Here is a 16,959-nt window from a genome sequence, read left to right on the forward strand (position 1 = left end):
CTACTATTCATAACACTTTATTTGGTACTCCTACTTCCTGTTGACTATGCTGCATTATGATCAAAGTATCCAGAGTGCAAGTCCTTATCTATACTTCCAACTAGAAGCTGCCTAGAAGAAATGATTAGATTTTTTAATGAGCACTTCAGTGAGAGAAGGGGAAGGGGCTGTCTTGCAACATGCAACCATAATGAGCAGGCTCCATTGCAGTCATAGGTAAATTGTCATCGTTTTATAATCATACAGTAACAAAAATAATACAAATAACATAATTCACATCACTTGTGTAATGATCTTGTTGTGGATGACATAGTGTCCAATTTAATATGCAATTGAAAATAACAGACATCCTCTTTATCCAGTTACAATAAATCATGGTTTCATTCTGTATAGGTAACTCATAATTGTAAAACCCTTTAGTTTTTTCAGATTTACAACTACGAGCTAAGAAAAATATATATATATTAAGAATGCACCTGAATTGAAATATGAAAAGACACAAACACAAATATTGTATTAATTAATAATAAGCACCAAATCAATGTTTCCTTGAAATTCCATTTTTAACTTGTGAGAAGCATTGCTAGAGCCTCACAATTCCTTATAAAGAAGTATGGAGTCAGAAACTTGCATTTATACTTAATATAAATTAATATACTAGCTTCATACTGAACATTTCTTCAAGTTTTCTAGTGCACTAATGTTGAAATTTTACAGAAAATTAATCAAATTATTCTATTTGAATCCTACAGTCTAAATATGGTTCTGAATCTATTAGAAATAAAGCACTTTTCATGAATGTAGAATATAAATTTTAAGAAGCAAACAAATGATGATAGATAAACTGCATGATGTACATTCTGCAAATAAGTAGGTTTCTAGGGGTCTTTCATTCTTTGAGTTATAGCACAGCTATCCTTTTATAAGTAGAAGAAAAAATCTGCAAAATAGTAAGATATATATATTTCTGTGATCAATTTTTTTAAAGAAGACAAAACATCTTGATAAACTAGGAGTGTTGAAATAAAATAAATTTAGGAGCAAAGCTAAAAATAGGATCAGTAAAAGCCCACTGGCCAAATTAGATACAAGTCTATCTGAACATATTAGAAACTAAAAATACTTTGCATTTTTCCCTAATAACTGAAGAACAGCATTATTGGTCCCAAATGATAAGTATATAAATTAAATACCAAAACTAATATACATATTTCAAAAAAACTTCTTTTCCCAATGACAAACATTAAAATTAAAGTTAGGAGTACAGATAGAGGTATTTATCAGAAATAATATTAAATTATGAAATCTGGAAACTTATATACTAGTATTCAAATTCTAACTAGCTATTTTATGCACCTGAAAAAATACATCAGTTTTATTCAGGCAACTGAAATATCTACCATGAATACGTAATTGAACAGAACATCTAAAACAATGCTTTACATGTATTGGATATTTTAAAATAAACTAATGTTTCAACTTTTTTCTATATTAAGTATTTCCAATATTATCAATTCCATAGAATATTAAGGTGTTTGGCAGATGATTTTTTAATATTTTCCTTCTACTTTACAATTTTTATATGAATGTTATTTGGCTGTACATAATTGATCTAAAAGAAAAGAGCCAATCAGGCAAGTTAGGGCTCAAAGTAGAAACAAGCTGCAATTCAATAAATTGCAGGTATTCAGTATTTTCAGTAAACTCCAGGTATTTCATGGAGAAATGGTTCCTTAAATTTAAATAATTTTGAAATAGTTTTGTGTGTAACAATTTTATCTTTTTTTGATTGCCTGCATTGACCCAGTGTATAGGAAGCCATTAAAATAAGCTCTTCTTTTACTACTGGTTCTTCTGTTTTTTCTCCATTTCTAGAATTTTCAGATGTAGAGACTTCATTTACAATAATGGCATTTGTTTCATCTTCTGTGTTTTTAATACAGCGTATTTTATCAGGAATATCAGTTTGAGCCAGCCAAGAATGCAGCAAACATTCTTCTGCAGTTGCCCGTTTCCTAAATAGAAAAAAGAGAGAAATTGATTTAAAGAGTCTGGCAACAAAATTTTAAGGCTTAAAATCACATTCAAAATCTATTTCACATTATTTTAAATGGTGACTTGTACTGTAAATTATATACTAAATTAGACTGCATAATTTGAATAATCATAAATAAATCACAACTAAGAATAATTCAATAGTCACGTTATGACAGTTATTTTATCTGGATCAACATTTTGATCATTTTGAAGAAAACGCCTCTCTGGAATCTTGTTAGCTTTGAGAATATTTCAACTTCACATGAACTATGTTTTTCAAATGTTAGGATACAATCTATTGCAAGTAGTCAAATTCTTTTTTAAAACTTATCAGAGTTTTAATCAGAGCTTATTTTTTATTTTAGGATGAAATAAATAGATTATATCACAGTAGCCCTGAACATCAACCTGTGAATCTACCTCCAGAAAAGTTAAATTACATGTATTAAAATCATATCTATAAAGTTTTATATTTTCAGTTTAATCTTCAGAATCATAGCTAAATCTACTGCTAATGCAAAATCACATGATATGATATTGTGAAATATATTAAGCCAAGAGTAAAGTAACTTAAATAATCATTTACATTTGCAATTCTTATTTTTCATTTACATAGATTAATATTCATGAAGCAAAATGATTAAAATACATCTTACTCAGGTTTTTTAATCAAAAGAGATTTGATGAAATCTACTGCATATTCAGATACAAGATCAAAATCTTCAGAGTAATTTACATTTATCTGAGATACATTTAAGAATGTTTCTTGTTTATCATTCCCCAAAAATGGTGACACTCCTGTTAGCATGACATATGTTAACACTCCAATGCTCCTAAATAGAAAAACAAAATAAAAATGTGTAAGCTTCATGAGAGAAAAATATGTGGTTTTGAGTTAACATTTCAATAAAGTGTTTTTCTTACCACATATCTGTTGCAGTGCTGATTGGATCATAGTTTAGAATTTCTGGAGCTATTAGAAAAAATACAGTTAAATTGCAAAAAAAGACAACAATAAGATGGCAAAGAGATGGTGGTTTGTATTTCTTTTGACATGTGCAATCTAGTTGGTAGAAACAAATTCTTCAGCCCTTGGAAGTGAGAACTGAAACAGTATAATAATGTGAAAGGGATAGAATATATAAACTTCATTTGGAGATGTAAGTTGAAGTGTAATACATTCAAAGGCAAATTGTATAAAAAACATCAAACATGTAATAAATCTTGAATATTAAAAAATGAACTAATTGCCTTCTGGAAGCAATTTATTAAAACCTAATTATTTCCTTATTGTGATCATGACTAAATAGTATTTTACTATCTTTTTTGAGATTTTTAAGAAATTATATAGTACTGGGACATACTGTGTAAGGAGAGTTTCCAAAAACTCAGTTTACAGGAATGGATGGTAGTGAAAGTGCAATTACTTGATTTTTCACGAGTGTCCTTCCTATAGCTTACTTTACAAGCAGATAAAATGCTTTCAATATTCTACAAAGCATTTTCACAGAATTAGAGGAACTACTTTATAAGAGCCCGGGTGTTGCAATGATTAGAATGCAGTATTGTTGGCTAACTCTGTCCATATACTGGAGTTCAATTCTAATGGACTTAAGGTTGACTCAGTCTTCCATCCTTCAGAGGTAAACTGCCCAGAGAGTGCTGTAAAACACTATAGAGCAGTATATAAGTCTAAGTGCTATTACTATTGTTACCTTGGGGAAAAGATGACTGGAAAATCTGCTTTGCTAGCCCAGCTGCAAGAATCAAATGAAATCTAAGGAATGTAATGCTAACTAATGAATGTAGGTTATGCTCACACAAACTGTGAAAAGGTTTTATTTGTTCTTCTGAATTTCTATTGGAATAGAAATTGGATATTATAAGATATGAAACATTAAATTCTTAAATATTAAACACCTTAAGCTTAAATTCTGATAAATATCACATAACTCAAACATTTGCATTATATGCTGCAGGGTATTTGTTCTGAAGATCATATAAATAACAAACATACCAACATATTCAGGTGTTCCCATAATTTCTCTTAGTTCTTCATTATTTTTCATTACTCTGGAAAGTCCAAAGTCAACTATCCGAATTTCTCCCAATGGCGATTCACAAGTTAACAAAATGTTTTGCGGCTAAAAACATATAAAGGGAAATAAGCTTACTGGAAAATAGTTCAGCCATTAAAAACAGAAATAGGAGTATGTGCACTTTTTCACAGAAATAGCTAGAAATGGTTTGACAAACAGAAGTATATCTGCAGGGTCTGATGAAGCAAAATTGTAAGATTCATAAACACAATTAAATTGGTTGTTGCTATAATTTTTCTTTGTAAAAATATTATAAGTTAGTTCTTGTGAGTTACTGGTCATTATCTTCTTCCTCTGTGTGTGGCCTTCAGCCTTATAGCTCAATTTTGCAAATACTCTACAGTATCTATAACTTCAAAAGCAACAGGAACTGATCAAGAAACATACTACATTGAGAACTTAGACAATTTAGCTAACCAAACAATAACTACAACACCAGATATGACTTTTTTGCTTTACTCAGACGAAATTGGAAGAAGAACAAGAGGACCAGCTTGAACTCATTACAAATATCCCAAACCAAACATGGAGATTTGAATTATTAGGCCAACAACCTAATTATTACAAAGGGGCCAGTTCCTTTGAAAAATTGATAACTGGATGTTCTCCTTTGGTTCAAACAACATGTGTGGGAATGAAGGGAGATACATCAGTGGATTCAGAGGTACTGGTATGGAAGCCAGTACCTCTGTATAGTATAGGGGGTGCCTTGCTCAATAGTAGTAGCTGTGGGAGGGATCTCGGAGTCCTAGTGGACAATCACTTAGATATGGGCCAGCAGTGTGCTGCAGCTGCCAAAAAAGCCAACGCAGTGCTGGGCTGCATTGACAGAGGGATAGAATCAAGATCACGTGAAGTATTAATACCACTTTACAATGCCTTAGTAAGGCCACACTTGGAATACTGCATCCAGTTTTGGTCACCACGATGTAAAAAAGATGCTGAGACTCTAGAAAAAGTACAGAGAAGAGCAACAAAAATGATTAGAGGACTGGAGGCTAAAACATATAAGGAATGGTTGCTGGAATTGGGTATGTCTAGTTTAACGAAGAGAAGAATGAGGGGGGACATGATAGCAATGTTCCAATATCTCAGGGGCTGCCACAAAGAAGAGGGAGTCAAGCTATTTTCCAAAGTGCCTGAAGGCAGGACGAGAAGCAACGGGTGGAAACTGATCAAGGAGAGAAGCAACTTAGAACTAAGGAGAAACTTCCTGACAGTTAGAACAATTAACCAATGGAACAACCTGCCTCCAGAAGTGGTGAATGCTCCAACACTGGAAGTTTTTAAGAAGAGACTGGAGAGCCATTTGTCTGAAATGGTGTAGGGTTCCTGCCTGAGCAGGGGGTTGGACTCGATGACCTCCAAGGTCCCTTCCAACTTTATTATTATTATTATTATTATTATTATTATTATTATTATTATTATTATTATTATTATGATGATGATGATGCCTGCCAGGCACAAAAAGAAAGCCAGAGTTAGATTTAAAAATGGGATTTAAAAATTCACTTAATGGGCTAAGTAGCTCTTTGGAGTGATTGGTTTAATATCCAGGATTAAGACTTATAAGGGAAATTAAAATTAATTGTTAGATTATAGTTTTGATTGTCAGATGGAAATACATTTGTGATAATGGAAGATTTTTGTTAGTAAATGAAATAGAATATATTTGTGGACAAAGTAAGAAGGAAAATTTTGGACCAATATGTCTATTCTAGTTGTGTTAAGTATTTTATAATGAAATGAGGGAAATTAAGGTTATCCGAAACTTAAATATTGGTTATAAAAGGTTAAATTGAAACATAGAATTGGAATTAAGCAAAACTTAAAAACAGGACTTGGATATGTATAAGTAAAACGTCATAGATAAATGTATTGATTGACTGAGCTTTAGTTAGAAATGTATTAATATGAACATGATATAATATTTAAGGGAACTAGAGAGGGAATCCTTATTGATGTAACCTGAGATATACATGAATGATTTTGTTATTGGACTATTGATTACCCTATCACAACGCTGCTTCCTAAGCACCTAAATGTAAAAATTTGAAAAAATAATAAAACTTGTTCAAAAAAACCCCAGTATATGAATATCCTGGTCTCAATCCAAGTGAAGTCTTTATTTTTTACTAGCATAGTTCTTTCTTCCTTGCCAAACTGGTTTGAAATCAGCCCTATATATATATATCAGTTGCTACAATGGTAATCCTTTACTTCACTAGAATTAATATCAGAATACTATAAATTGCTTTTAACTGATTTTTTTTAGCAGATCATAGTCTTCTTTCCAATGTTACCACTTCACTTGATGGCTTTCCTGAGTATCCTGCTCTGAAGTTGTTAATTTACTTTGCCAGTGCTTGCTCAAGCATTAATAATAGATACATTTCTCTCAACTGGGGATGTACTACAGTTCTGTATTTTCCATGTTGATGATTCATCCCCATACTGTCAATAATCTCATTGTCATCTGAGGGACTCAAGTAATTGATCTATTATTATCCAGAGACAATATACAATAATCCCAATGTTGCAGCTGAGCAGGGCCCCAGCCTAAACCCAAGGGGGCTGCCATTCTCCACAAAGAGAAAAGCTGCTGCTGTATGGATTCCTGCCAACCATACTGACTTGCAGGAAGCTACAGTACATGAATAGACAATGATCTGTATGTATAGATTACCTCATGGTGACAAATCCCAAAGACTAAACTTAAAAAAACCACATCCACAACCTCACAAATACTGAGTATAAACTGTCATCTCTACATTTAAATGTCTCTCTCTGTTTAATAGCTAGGTTTCTTCACACCAATTTCTATTTGGCGGATGGTTGATGTCTCGTGTTAGCTTCTATTGCTCTGCTATTGTTAGCTGTACGTTTTGCTGCAAGGGATTTTGAAGTATTTTTCTCCTGAACAGATTTTGCCTGTAGCATTCCTTTACTTAAGAATGGAGCCATTTGGCGAGGCTGCCTTAGCTGGCAGCCATTACTTACTACATTTTTTTTCTTTCTTAAGTGCCGGCTGCCGGCTCCTTAACTTTATTTTCTAGCCAGCAGCTAATTCTTAAAAGGGAATGTGCCTTTTTAAGCTAGTTCACTCAGCAGCTTGTCTTTTCTGTCTCTGGAGGCTTTTCCTTGTTTGATGAATATATGGAAGAGAGAAAATATAGGGGGGTTCAAATTCTTCCTTCAGAAGGAGATGGGAATGAGAAAGAGGGAGGCAGGAAAGGAGGGAGGGAAGTCCCACCTTAGCACTTGGGCACCAGCAACCCTGCCATTGACTTTGCTTGTCAAAAGGTTGCAAAAGGGGATCACATGACCCTGGAACACTGTGACCATCATAAATATGAATCAGTTGCCAAGCATCCAAATATAAATCACATGGCCCTGGGCATGCTACAATGGTCATAAGTGTGAAAAATGGTCATAAGTCATTTCAGTGCAATTGCAACTTTGAACAGGTTGGGTTTTTTTGGGGGGGGGTCATCAAGTTTTTGACACCTTGCTAGGTGGTACTTGAATATTGCCATATCCTAGAAGTGGTACAGTCGGTGAAAAGGTTGAAAAGTCCTGAGATAGAGCTCCTTTTATTGTACATTGTACTGTAACTGTGATGTAAGACTTTGCTTATCTGATTAGTCAGCATAACATCTTTTTGGCCGTAAGTCTCATTTTTCAAATTAAATATATATTTTTTACAGACAGCAAAACTTGTAATTATGTAAAGCATGCACTTTTTACCAATGTAAATATTGCTTTAGTTTGGTGGTGCTAGATTCTTAGGCCTTAACTTTGAAACAAAAGCTTACAGGATGCTATAAATCCCAAGATGGAAAATTATAAAAAGGCACATTAAACTTAGTTAAAAAGTAAAATTTCCAGGTATTCATCCAATGATGATGTCATGAGATTTCCAAGTGGCATAATGGGAACACCGTGATTTGCTATTCAGTTGCTGAGTCCTGACCATGGAGAAGCTCCTCAAAGGGCTCCCACAAATGCTGCTCAGTAATATGTGCAAAGAAGCAACAGGAAAATCAGGGGCAGGGAGTTCTTTAAAAAGCTATACTGGACTTAATCCTTACAAATAGAGAAGAAGTGATAGAGGGAATCAAAATTGCCGGAACCTTGGGTGAAAGCAATCACGTCATACTGGAATTTAATATAAGACAAATACTAGCAATAGAAAACAATCCAACCAACATCCTAAACTTCAAAAGAGCCAACTTTTAACAAATTCAGAGAGAACCTAGGAAAGATCCCATGGATTAAAATCCTAAAGGGGAAAACAACCCAAGAAGCATGGGAAACCCTGAAAAATGTGATCACAAAAGCCCAGACCACCACAATACCACTGAGAAAGAAAAATAAGAAATCCAAGAAGAAACCAGCATGGCTGCACAAAGATCTCTCTAAGAAACTAAAAGACACAAAGGACAAATACAAAAAATGGAAAGAGGGGCATATAACCAAGGCCGATTATCAGCAGACAGCCAGAACATGCAAAGAAGAAGTCAGGAAAGCAAAGGCCCAGAATAAACAAAGACTCGCAACAGAAATCAAGGACAACAAAAAAAGTTTCTTACAGCATATTAACAACAAGAAAAAAACTCAAGGAAACTGTAGGCCCACTAAAGAGAGAAGATGGCAAGGAAATTACAGGCAACAGGGAGAAAGCAGAGCTGCTTAACTCATACTTTGCATCAGTCTTCACACAAAAAGAAACCATAGCCCAACACACCCAAAAAAACCTGCAAAAGACATAATAGAAACAAAAATCAAAATAAGCAAGAAAATGGTAAGAGAACACCTATCCAACCTTGATGAATATAGATCACCAGGACCGACAGATTACATCCCAGAGTTCTGAAGGAGCTGGCAAATGTTATCTCAGAATCATTGCACCACATCTTTCAGAAATCCTGGGAAGTACCAGAGGATTGGAAAAGGGCTGATGTGGTCCCCATCTTCAAGAAAGGGGAAAAAATAGACTCAGGAAACTATAGAACAATCAGTTTAATATCAATACCTGGGAAGATCCTAGAAAAGATAATCAAAAAACAAATCTGCGAACAACTAGAAGCAAACAAAGTCATAACTAACAGCCAGCACAGGTTTGTTAAAAACAGAACATGCCAACCCAATCTCATCTCATTCTTTGATAAAGTGACCAAACCAGTAGACCAGCGAAACACAGTGGACGTAGTATACCTAGATTTCAGTAAGGCATTTGCCAAAGTGGATCACAACCTACTCCTCAGTAAGCTAGAAAAAGATGGAAGAGACAACATCACCAACAAATGGATCTGTAACTGGCTGACAAACCGTACTCAACGAGTAGTCCTCAATGGCACTACATCCACATGGAGAGAAGTAAGCAGTGGGGTACCACAAGGTTCCATCTTAGGCCCAGTACTCTTCAACATCTTCATTAACGACTTAGATGAGGGAATAGAAGGGAACTCATCAAATTTGCAGATGACACCAAACTGTCATGGTAGCCAACACTTCAGAAGACAAACTCAGGATCCAAAAAGATCTTGACAAACTTGAACAATGGGCCTTATCCAACAAAATGAGTTTCAATTTGGAGAAAAGTAAAGTCTTACACTTAGGCAGGAAAAACCAAAGGAACAAATACAGATTAGGTGAGACCTGGCTTAAAAACTAACTGTGAGAGGGACCTTGGAGTCCTAGTGGACAATCACTTAACTATGAACCAGCAGTGTGCAGCAGCAATCAAAAAAGCTAATACAATCCTGGGTTGTATAAACAGAGGCATAGAATCAAGATCACGCAAAGTATTAGTACTGCTTTATAAAGCCCTAGTAAGACCACACCTTGAATACTGCAGCCAATTTTGGTCACCATATCACAAAAAAGATGTTGAGAGTTGTGAAAATTTTCAGAGAAGAGCAACTAAGATGATCAAAGGCCTGGAGACCAAAACATTATGAAGAACAGCTGCAGAACTTGGGTTTGACTAAAGAAAAGAAGAAATAGGGGAGATATGATAGCAAGAGTTTCTTGCATTTACTGGATGTGCAATCTTCTTTAGCTTTATGTGGCACTGCACTGTAATATTTTATTGGTTTCTAAGACTTTCTTATATGGGGAATCCAAATAGGATTTGCCTGTCATTACTAATGTTTTGCTCAGACAATAACACTGGTTTGTAACGTTATAGGTCAACTGGTATCAATTTGTCTAGGAATCAGTCTAAAATAAATGCATCTTCATTTTCCATTATATACAACATAGCATTCCTTAACCAGACTGCTGCAAGAGAACATTACAGTTTCAAACATTAACCTTCCTCAAGTAGAAATTCAAACATCATTTTGATAAAGTTTTTTGTTCTCAATCCTTCTTTGGCATGATGCACTACCTTATCATATGGGAGGTAAACATTAATCACCCCATACACATAATAGACAAAAACCATGTAGATCCAATTATTTACCTAAAATTGTGGTTTTTAATCTGCCTTTACATAAATATGCTCCCTTCCCCTCTGCTGGTACCTGACTTGGCAGGTACACCAAGTTTCCTATTTTAGTGTTTCAAGAAATTGAGGAACAAGACAAAAGCTGGTTCACATGTGCACAATGAATATGTACCAAGGTATGCAATATTAGAAGATTCTCAGTCTGGACTCTACACAATTGTATAACGTTATATTTGGATGTACAGCTAATTATCAGGAAAAAAAAACAGAGCTAAAATAACCTGCAGTACATACTGGCATCAACTGAAGAACAGTTTGGCAGAGGTAGAAGCAAGTTCCTAAATAGGCAGAAAAGTCTTTTCCACCAAAAATCAAACCTTTAAAATGGCACTGTCTATTCTTCAAAATAAGCAATCAGAACATCTAAAAAAATAAAACAACTTTTAATATAAAGAAGAGTTTAAGAGGAAAATGGATCTTTAATATTGCTTCAGTTCTTCAGAATCATTATCTTACCTTCAAGTCAAGATGAACTACATTATTTTGATGTAAAAAGGAAACTCCTTCTAAAATCTGCCTCATGAGATGCTTAACATCTTTTTCCTTGAAGGCATCTTCTCTTTCAGCTACACACTGGTCAAAGATTTCTCCACCAGCAGCACTAAGAATAAGGATATTTGTTTTTAAATTTCCAATTATTCACTGTTAATAATATATTTATATCTCATCTATATATTAAAAATTATGCTTAAGATAATGCTAATAAGTTAAAGCATTTTAATTACAATTCAAATAAAAATACATCCATGGGAATCAAATCAGTTAACAGATTAGACCAAATTCAAAGGCAAGTCAATTTCAACATCAGAACTGAATGAAATATATATTTGCCTGCCAGCAAATGTAGAATTAACCAAACCTCCTTTGGAGTTTAAAGTTTTTATAGCAACCACCATAAACTATTTAAGTAAAATGTATCATTGTTTAGGTTCTTAGATTATAGAGTGTTTACACTTCAGTTTAGTAAGAGGGAACTCAGCTACTATATTTGAGATTTTTTGATATAAAAATGAAAAATGAACTTATACCAAAAATGAACTTTTTAGTTGTTAACAATCTATGCATGGATTTTCTTTAGAAAAGAAGTATAAAGGTTGTGCCAGAGAAACATTTTGCAAAATCTCATTAAGCAATATTTATTTAAGAAATCCTCATAAACCAAATATCCTATTTTCAAGTTTAAATCACGTATCCCTAATCTTTAAAAAGACAATTGGTCTGAAAATAAAAATTAAGCAAATAATCAGTTTCGTTAAATCCTTCCATAGTTAAAATAATATATCTAGACCAGATCAGTAAGTTTTCTTTATAACAAGCAGTGGCTATGCTATGCTGCATTAATCTTTTTCCTTCCCTTTGTATAAGGTGTTACAGAGAGTGCTTTTTCTAAAAATAATTAATTAATATACTTCTTCCTTCTAGAGAAGCTCAGGATGGGCTTATAATCAATAAAAAGAAATATATATCTACCAGTGAAACTACAGGCAATGCCTCTCTGAGTAATCTTAATCTACTGAATAGTGTTGGGGGGGGCAACATTTTAAATCCTTGAGCCCAATCCTATCACGTACTTTAAATTGGGTCTGGCAGATCATAGACTGATTATACCTGAGTTTTTAAATGTACAGTTTTGATTTATTGTTTTAATGTTTTATGTGGTATTTTAATTCCTTGACTATAAGCTGCCTAGAAATGCCTCAGCGAAATGGGCGACATAGAAGTCAACAGAAGTCAAATGATAGATAGATAGATAGATAGATAGATAGATAGATAGATAGATAGATAGATAGATAGAAATTCAATGCAGTATGTTCAAGTTAGGTGTCATGTGATCATTTACCTTCTTCACTTAACATCATGTTAACACTTCACTTTATTTAATTTTAACTGAGTTGTACATATAGAGTCAAATCTAGAATCAGCTATTGAGGCTATGAATAAATTAAGGAAGATGATTTTGAAGTAGAGTCACAAGATCTACAGTATTGACTAGATAAAAGGAACTGAAGCATTTTTGGGTCACAAATGAAGCAACATTCAGAAGAGGCAAATGCCTCCCTAATTTACTAAATAGAAGGAAGAGGAAGCTTTATTAGACCTTCAAGTTTCTGTTATTATAGAAATAGTTTTAGCCTTCTAGTGGAATTGATTTCCTGGTCTGCTCTACCTAATGGGGTCAAAAGGCCACCAAGTGAAGCAATTCTCAGAGCAGTTTTCTTTAGCTGGGTTAAACTGGGTACCTTAGGGCAACAATTGTTGAACCAAAATATTCAATTTACAAATGTCTCCAAAATCTAGGACCCATGATTCCCAAGCGAATGACATTAAGGAAAGTTGTGGCTGCTTCAGTGTTACTGGCTCCTGCAAACTGCTGCTGCAATCATGTGATCATCATTTTATACATTCCATGACAGTTTCTGAGCCAGTCTCACCATTCCTTGTTTCCTCCCTGCCCCATCAGTAACTATTTATCTGCCAGCTGGAAAAGGAAGGGGAAAGGGAGGAGAAGCAAGGGGGAAGAAACCCCTGAATAATGTCTACAGAGATTCTCAATCATCCAGGTCATAGTTGTCTCAAATGTGCCTTTTCAAAAGGCATCTAGACTGTTTTTCCTTGAGGAAGAAGAAGATGTTTCACTTCTCATCCAAGAAGCTTCATTCTTTCTCAAGGAAAAGCAACCCAGTTGCCTTTGAAAAAGTACCTTTGAGAACTCCTGCATACTCTTTCCATCCATGCCATCCTCTGCATGCTCCCACCTGTGCTGCCCCCATGTGCCTTCCCCAATCTGCACCACCTCCCATGTGTCTTCTCCAACCCATACAGCACTTCTTGGGCATCCAATTTCTTGGACTGCACTGTTATCCGCATGCCTTTCCTGATTCATGTGCACCTCTTGTGCACTCCCATGTGCTATTCCCAAGCCACACATACTCTTTCCATCCATGCCATCCTCTGCATGCTCCCACCTGTGCTGCCCCCATGTGCCTTCCCCAATCTGCACCACCTCCCATGTGTCTTCTCCAACCCATACAGCACTTCTTGGGCATCCAATTTCCCTGACTGCACTGTTATCCGCATGCCTTTCCTGATTCATGTGCACCTCTTGTGCACTCCCATGTGCTATTCCCAAGCCACACAATCTAGTAAAAATAGCCCTGATATTTTCAAGACTATTCCAGATTGATTTAGTCAGCTATCTATTGATTCAATCTTTTAAAAAGATTGAACAGGGTGGGTTTACATTAGAAGACTCTTGTTCTATCTTGAGGACTTATCATTAAATACAAAGATGTAGAACCAAGTCTCAGATGGATTTGTTTCCTGGTAAAACCCAAAGATTTCCAACAAAGTACTTGTGCAGGAACAACAATGTTAAAGCAAAGATGGATGCTCACTTAATAACTTCTTACTGTTGATTCAGCAGGCCACTGTCTTTATAGCAATATATGATTAATATATTAAAGCAAATCCAGTATCTTGACAGCCTTGCAGCCCTCCCCCCCAACATCTTTTATGCTGCTTTTTAGTAATGATCAACTAGCAATGGCAAGTTCCTTATATTATCTGTAACAACTAAAGCAGGATTCTCATTAAGTCAGGGAGAGTAAAGGCTTCTTGCAAGAGTGGCTTTGGTATGACATATAATCAAAGGGTCAGGAAGAACACTATAAATGTCAATTGTGTCTCAATCAACAATGAACCTGCCATAACTACCTTTTCTTGATGAAGCTATTGGTAGGTTCCATATCACATCCTTATGATTATACTGTAAACATGTATATTTGTATTTTCCTTCATAATTCTACTGTATGAAACAACTCTTAGCTGCAGGGAATGCTAGTAGAAAATTGATATAGACACCAAATGACTAATTCAGGGAATCATTAATTTAAAACATCTAGATTTAAATGCAAAATGAAGTCAGCTACTATATTTTTAAAGAAAACTACACTTATTAATGTAATAATACTTTGAGCTGTTGTTTCATATTCAAGAATCAGTTTGGTCTAGTAGTTAAGGCACCAGGCTAGAAAGCAGGAGTTCAAGTCCTGCCTTAGCCATGAAATCAGCCAGGTGAATTTGGGTTAGTCACTCTCTCTCAGCCCAATTCACTTCATAGGGTTGTTGTTGTGGGGACAATAGGAGGAGGAAGGTGTGTTGGGTATGTTCACCATCTTGAGTTATTTTTCAAAATAACAAATAAATAATAATTTCAGCCACAATCTGAGCAGCAGGGAAAGAAAGCATAAATCACAGTAAAGTTTCAGATGCAACCAAGTTGCACAATGCATTTGTATATATATATATTAATCATGGAGTTTTATAATCCGCAAGAAAAAACAAAATGTAAGTTCAGCATGTGTAATTTATGAACACCAAGTGAATGAGAAAGTAATTCCACAGCATTAAGTCTTCAAAGTATAAAATTTTCAAATCCTAAACATTCAGTTATATTACAGTCAGTTGGATATAATTCTGTATATTCCATCTTTTCTGAATAGGAGTGCAGAAATATTTTTTTAGCCTTGTTGTATAGCTTTTCCTCAAATATTTATATATGCATATATTCTGAAAATATAAACAGTCTGGAGCTGACATTTGTAGCCATGAATAAGGAAGCCAATCATAGAAAGAGAGGAGATGAGATCACCCAAACTGTTCTCCTTACAGTTGCTCCTCATGAAGAGATCTCTGAAGGGCGGGGAGGAGTTAGGAAATGAGGATATTTTCCATAATTGCTCTAGCCACAATTAAGCCTTTTCAAAGGATATGAAGTTTGCACATTTTCTTGAAAACCACCTTCAGAAATTGCCTTTCAACTTCTCCAAGAAGTTAGACAGCTTCAAAGTGACAAGACTGTAATTATCAGGTGAGCACCTTCAATCCTTAATGTGAAGATCTATTCTTATAATTCTTAATAATTTAAATAAACAGCAAAAAACAAGACAAGTTTTGACTACAGAAAATGTTTAAAGGATTGAGGATCAGAAAATGTTGGAATATAGAATTTGGAATATTAAGACCTTGATGTTATTTTTAAAGTATAAATACATGCGGTGAGAAAGAAAAATTGTTTTTGAGACACAATAAGACAATTAATTTATATTAATGAGATATTGTTGAAATATGGTATTAGGATCTGCATTGGACGCAGAAATTTGATTCAATTATGTCAGCTATATTGTATTTTCTTGAAACAGTCTATTCTCAAAAAAGGAACAAGATAGGCAGCAAAGTTTACCCAAGAAAAACATGAACAAGACCCTGAATAAGAATTTGTCTTCAGAAAAAAAGAGAAAATTGGATGAGGCTTTAAAAAATAAAAAATAAATAAAAATGACAATCCCAGAAGACAATTGGAATGATTTCTTTTTACTGGATTTACAAAGATATGGTTAAATGTACTAAAGAAATCTGTAACAAGGATCACCAATTCTATGTATGAACTATAAAGAAAGATTGGAATAGAAAGTTGGCATAAAATAGGACAGGTTGTTACAAGTCCTTGGCTTATGATCATTTGTTTAACAATGATTAGAAGTAATGACTCCTCGGTAAAAGTGACTTATGGTCCATCCTCAATGTTACAACGGTTGCACTACCCTGAGATCAACTAGCTTGAATTTATGACAGTTGCAACATCCCAGGATCATGTGATCACTATTGGTGACTTTCCAGCTGGCTTCTGATAAACAAAGTCAATTGAAAAAGTCAGATTCACTTAACGACTGTGTGATTTACTTAATGACTACAGTAAAAATGGCTGTACAATTGAGTCTAGTCATGTGATGACTCACTTAATAATTGCACTATTTAACAACTGAAATTTAAGTACCAATTATGTCATATGTCAAGGATTACCTGTATTGTAGTTGGAGTTTTTTTTGGATTTGCTGATAACTAGAAAAGTGAAATTGTTTACATTTAATAAAGTGTTTTAATCCTTACCACAATAATTATTTTAGACATTCTAACTGTAGCATTCAAACTAGCTTTGCATCCCAATGTATTATTACTCAAAGTAAGGAGGTTTGGTGAATTGCCTTTTAAAAAAGAAATTATTTCTTCTTTGTTACTTTGGTCTTTTATTTATAGCCAATATTGGGATTTTATATACCGTATATACTCGAGTATAAGTCGACCCGAGTATAAGCCGAGGGACCGATTTTCCCACAGAGAACTGGGAAAAATTGGTGACCCGCGCATAAGCCGAGGGGGCATTTTGGCTGTTCCTCCCTGGCCGCCTCGGCCCCCCCGGCCCTGTCAGTGAGCGCCCGGCAGGGCGCAGCGTCGCCAGGCCTCCCCCCT

General features: G+C 34.7%; 1 protein-coding gene across 1 annotated transcript in view; it reads right to left on the minus strand.

The window, feature by feature from the left end:
- Positions 1 to 233: 233 nt before the first annotated feature.
- Positions 234 to 16,959, minus strand: part of STK17A (serine/threonine kinase 17a) — a 37,839-nt gene continuing 21,113 nt past the window's right edge. The window contains exons 3-7 of the mRNA XM_015814253.1: positions 11,107 to 11,251; positions 4,055 to 4,181; positions 2,962 to 3,010; positions 2,694 to 2,870; positions 234 to 2,015 (exon numbers count right to left, since the gene is read on the minus strand). Coding sequence (XP_015669739.1) covers positions 1,697 to 2,015; positions 2,694 to 2,870; positions 2,962 to 3,010; positions 4,055 to 4,181; positions 11,107 to 11,251 — 817 coding nt within the window. The 3' untranslated portion in view covers positions 234 to 1,696. The remainder of the gene's footprint in view (positions 2,016 to 2,693; positions 2,871 to 2,961; positions 3,011 to 4,054; positions 4,182 to 11,106; positions 11,252 to 16,959) is intronic.

The sequence above is a fragment of the Protobothrops mucrosquamatus genome, unplaced genomic scaffold (assembly GCF_001527695.2).
Source record: "Protobothrops mucrosquamatus isolate PMUCROS unplaced genomic scaffold, P.Mucros_1.0 scaffold232, whole genome shotgun sequence".
In the NCBI taxonomy this organism is placed as follows: Eukaryota; Metazoa; Chordata; class Lepidosauria; order Squamata; family Viperidae; genus Protobothrops; species Protobothrops mucrosquamatus.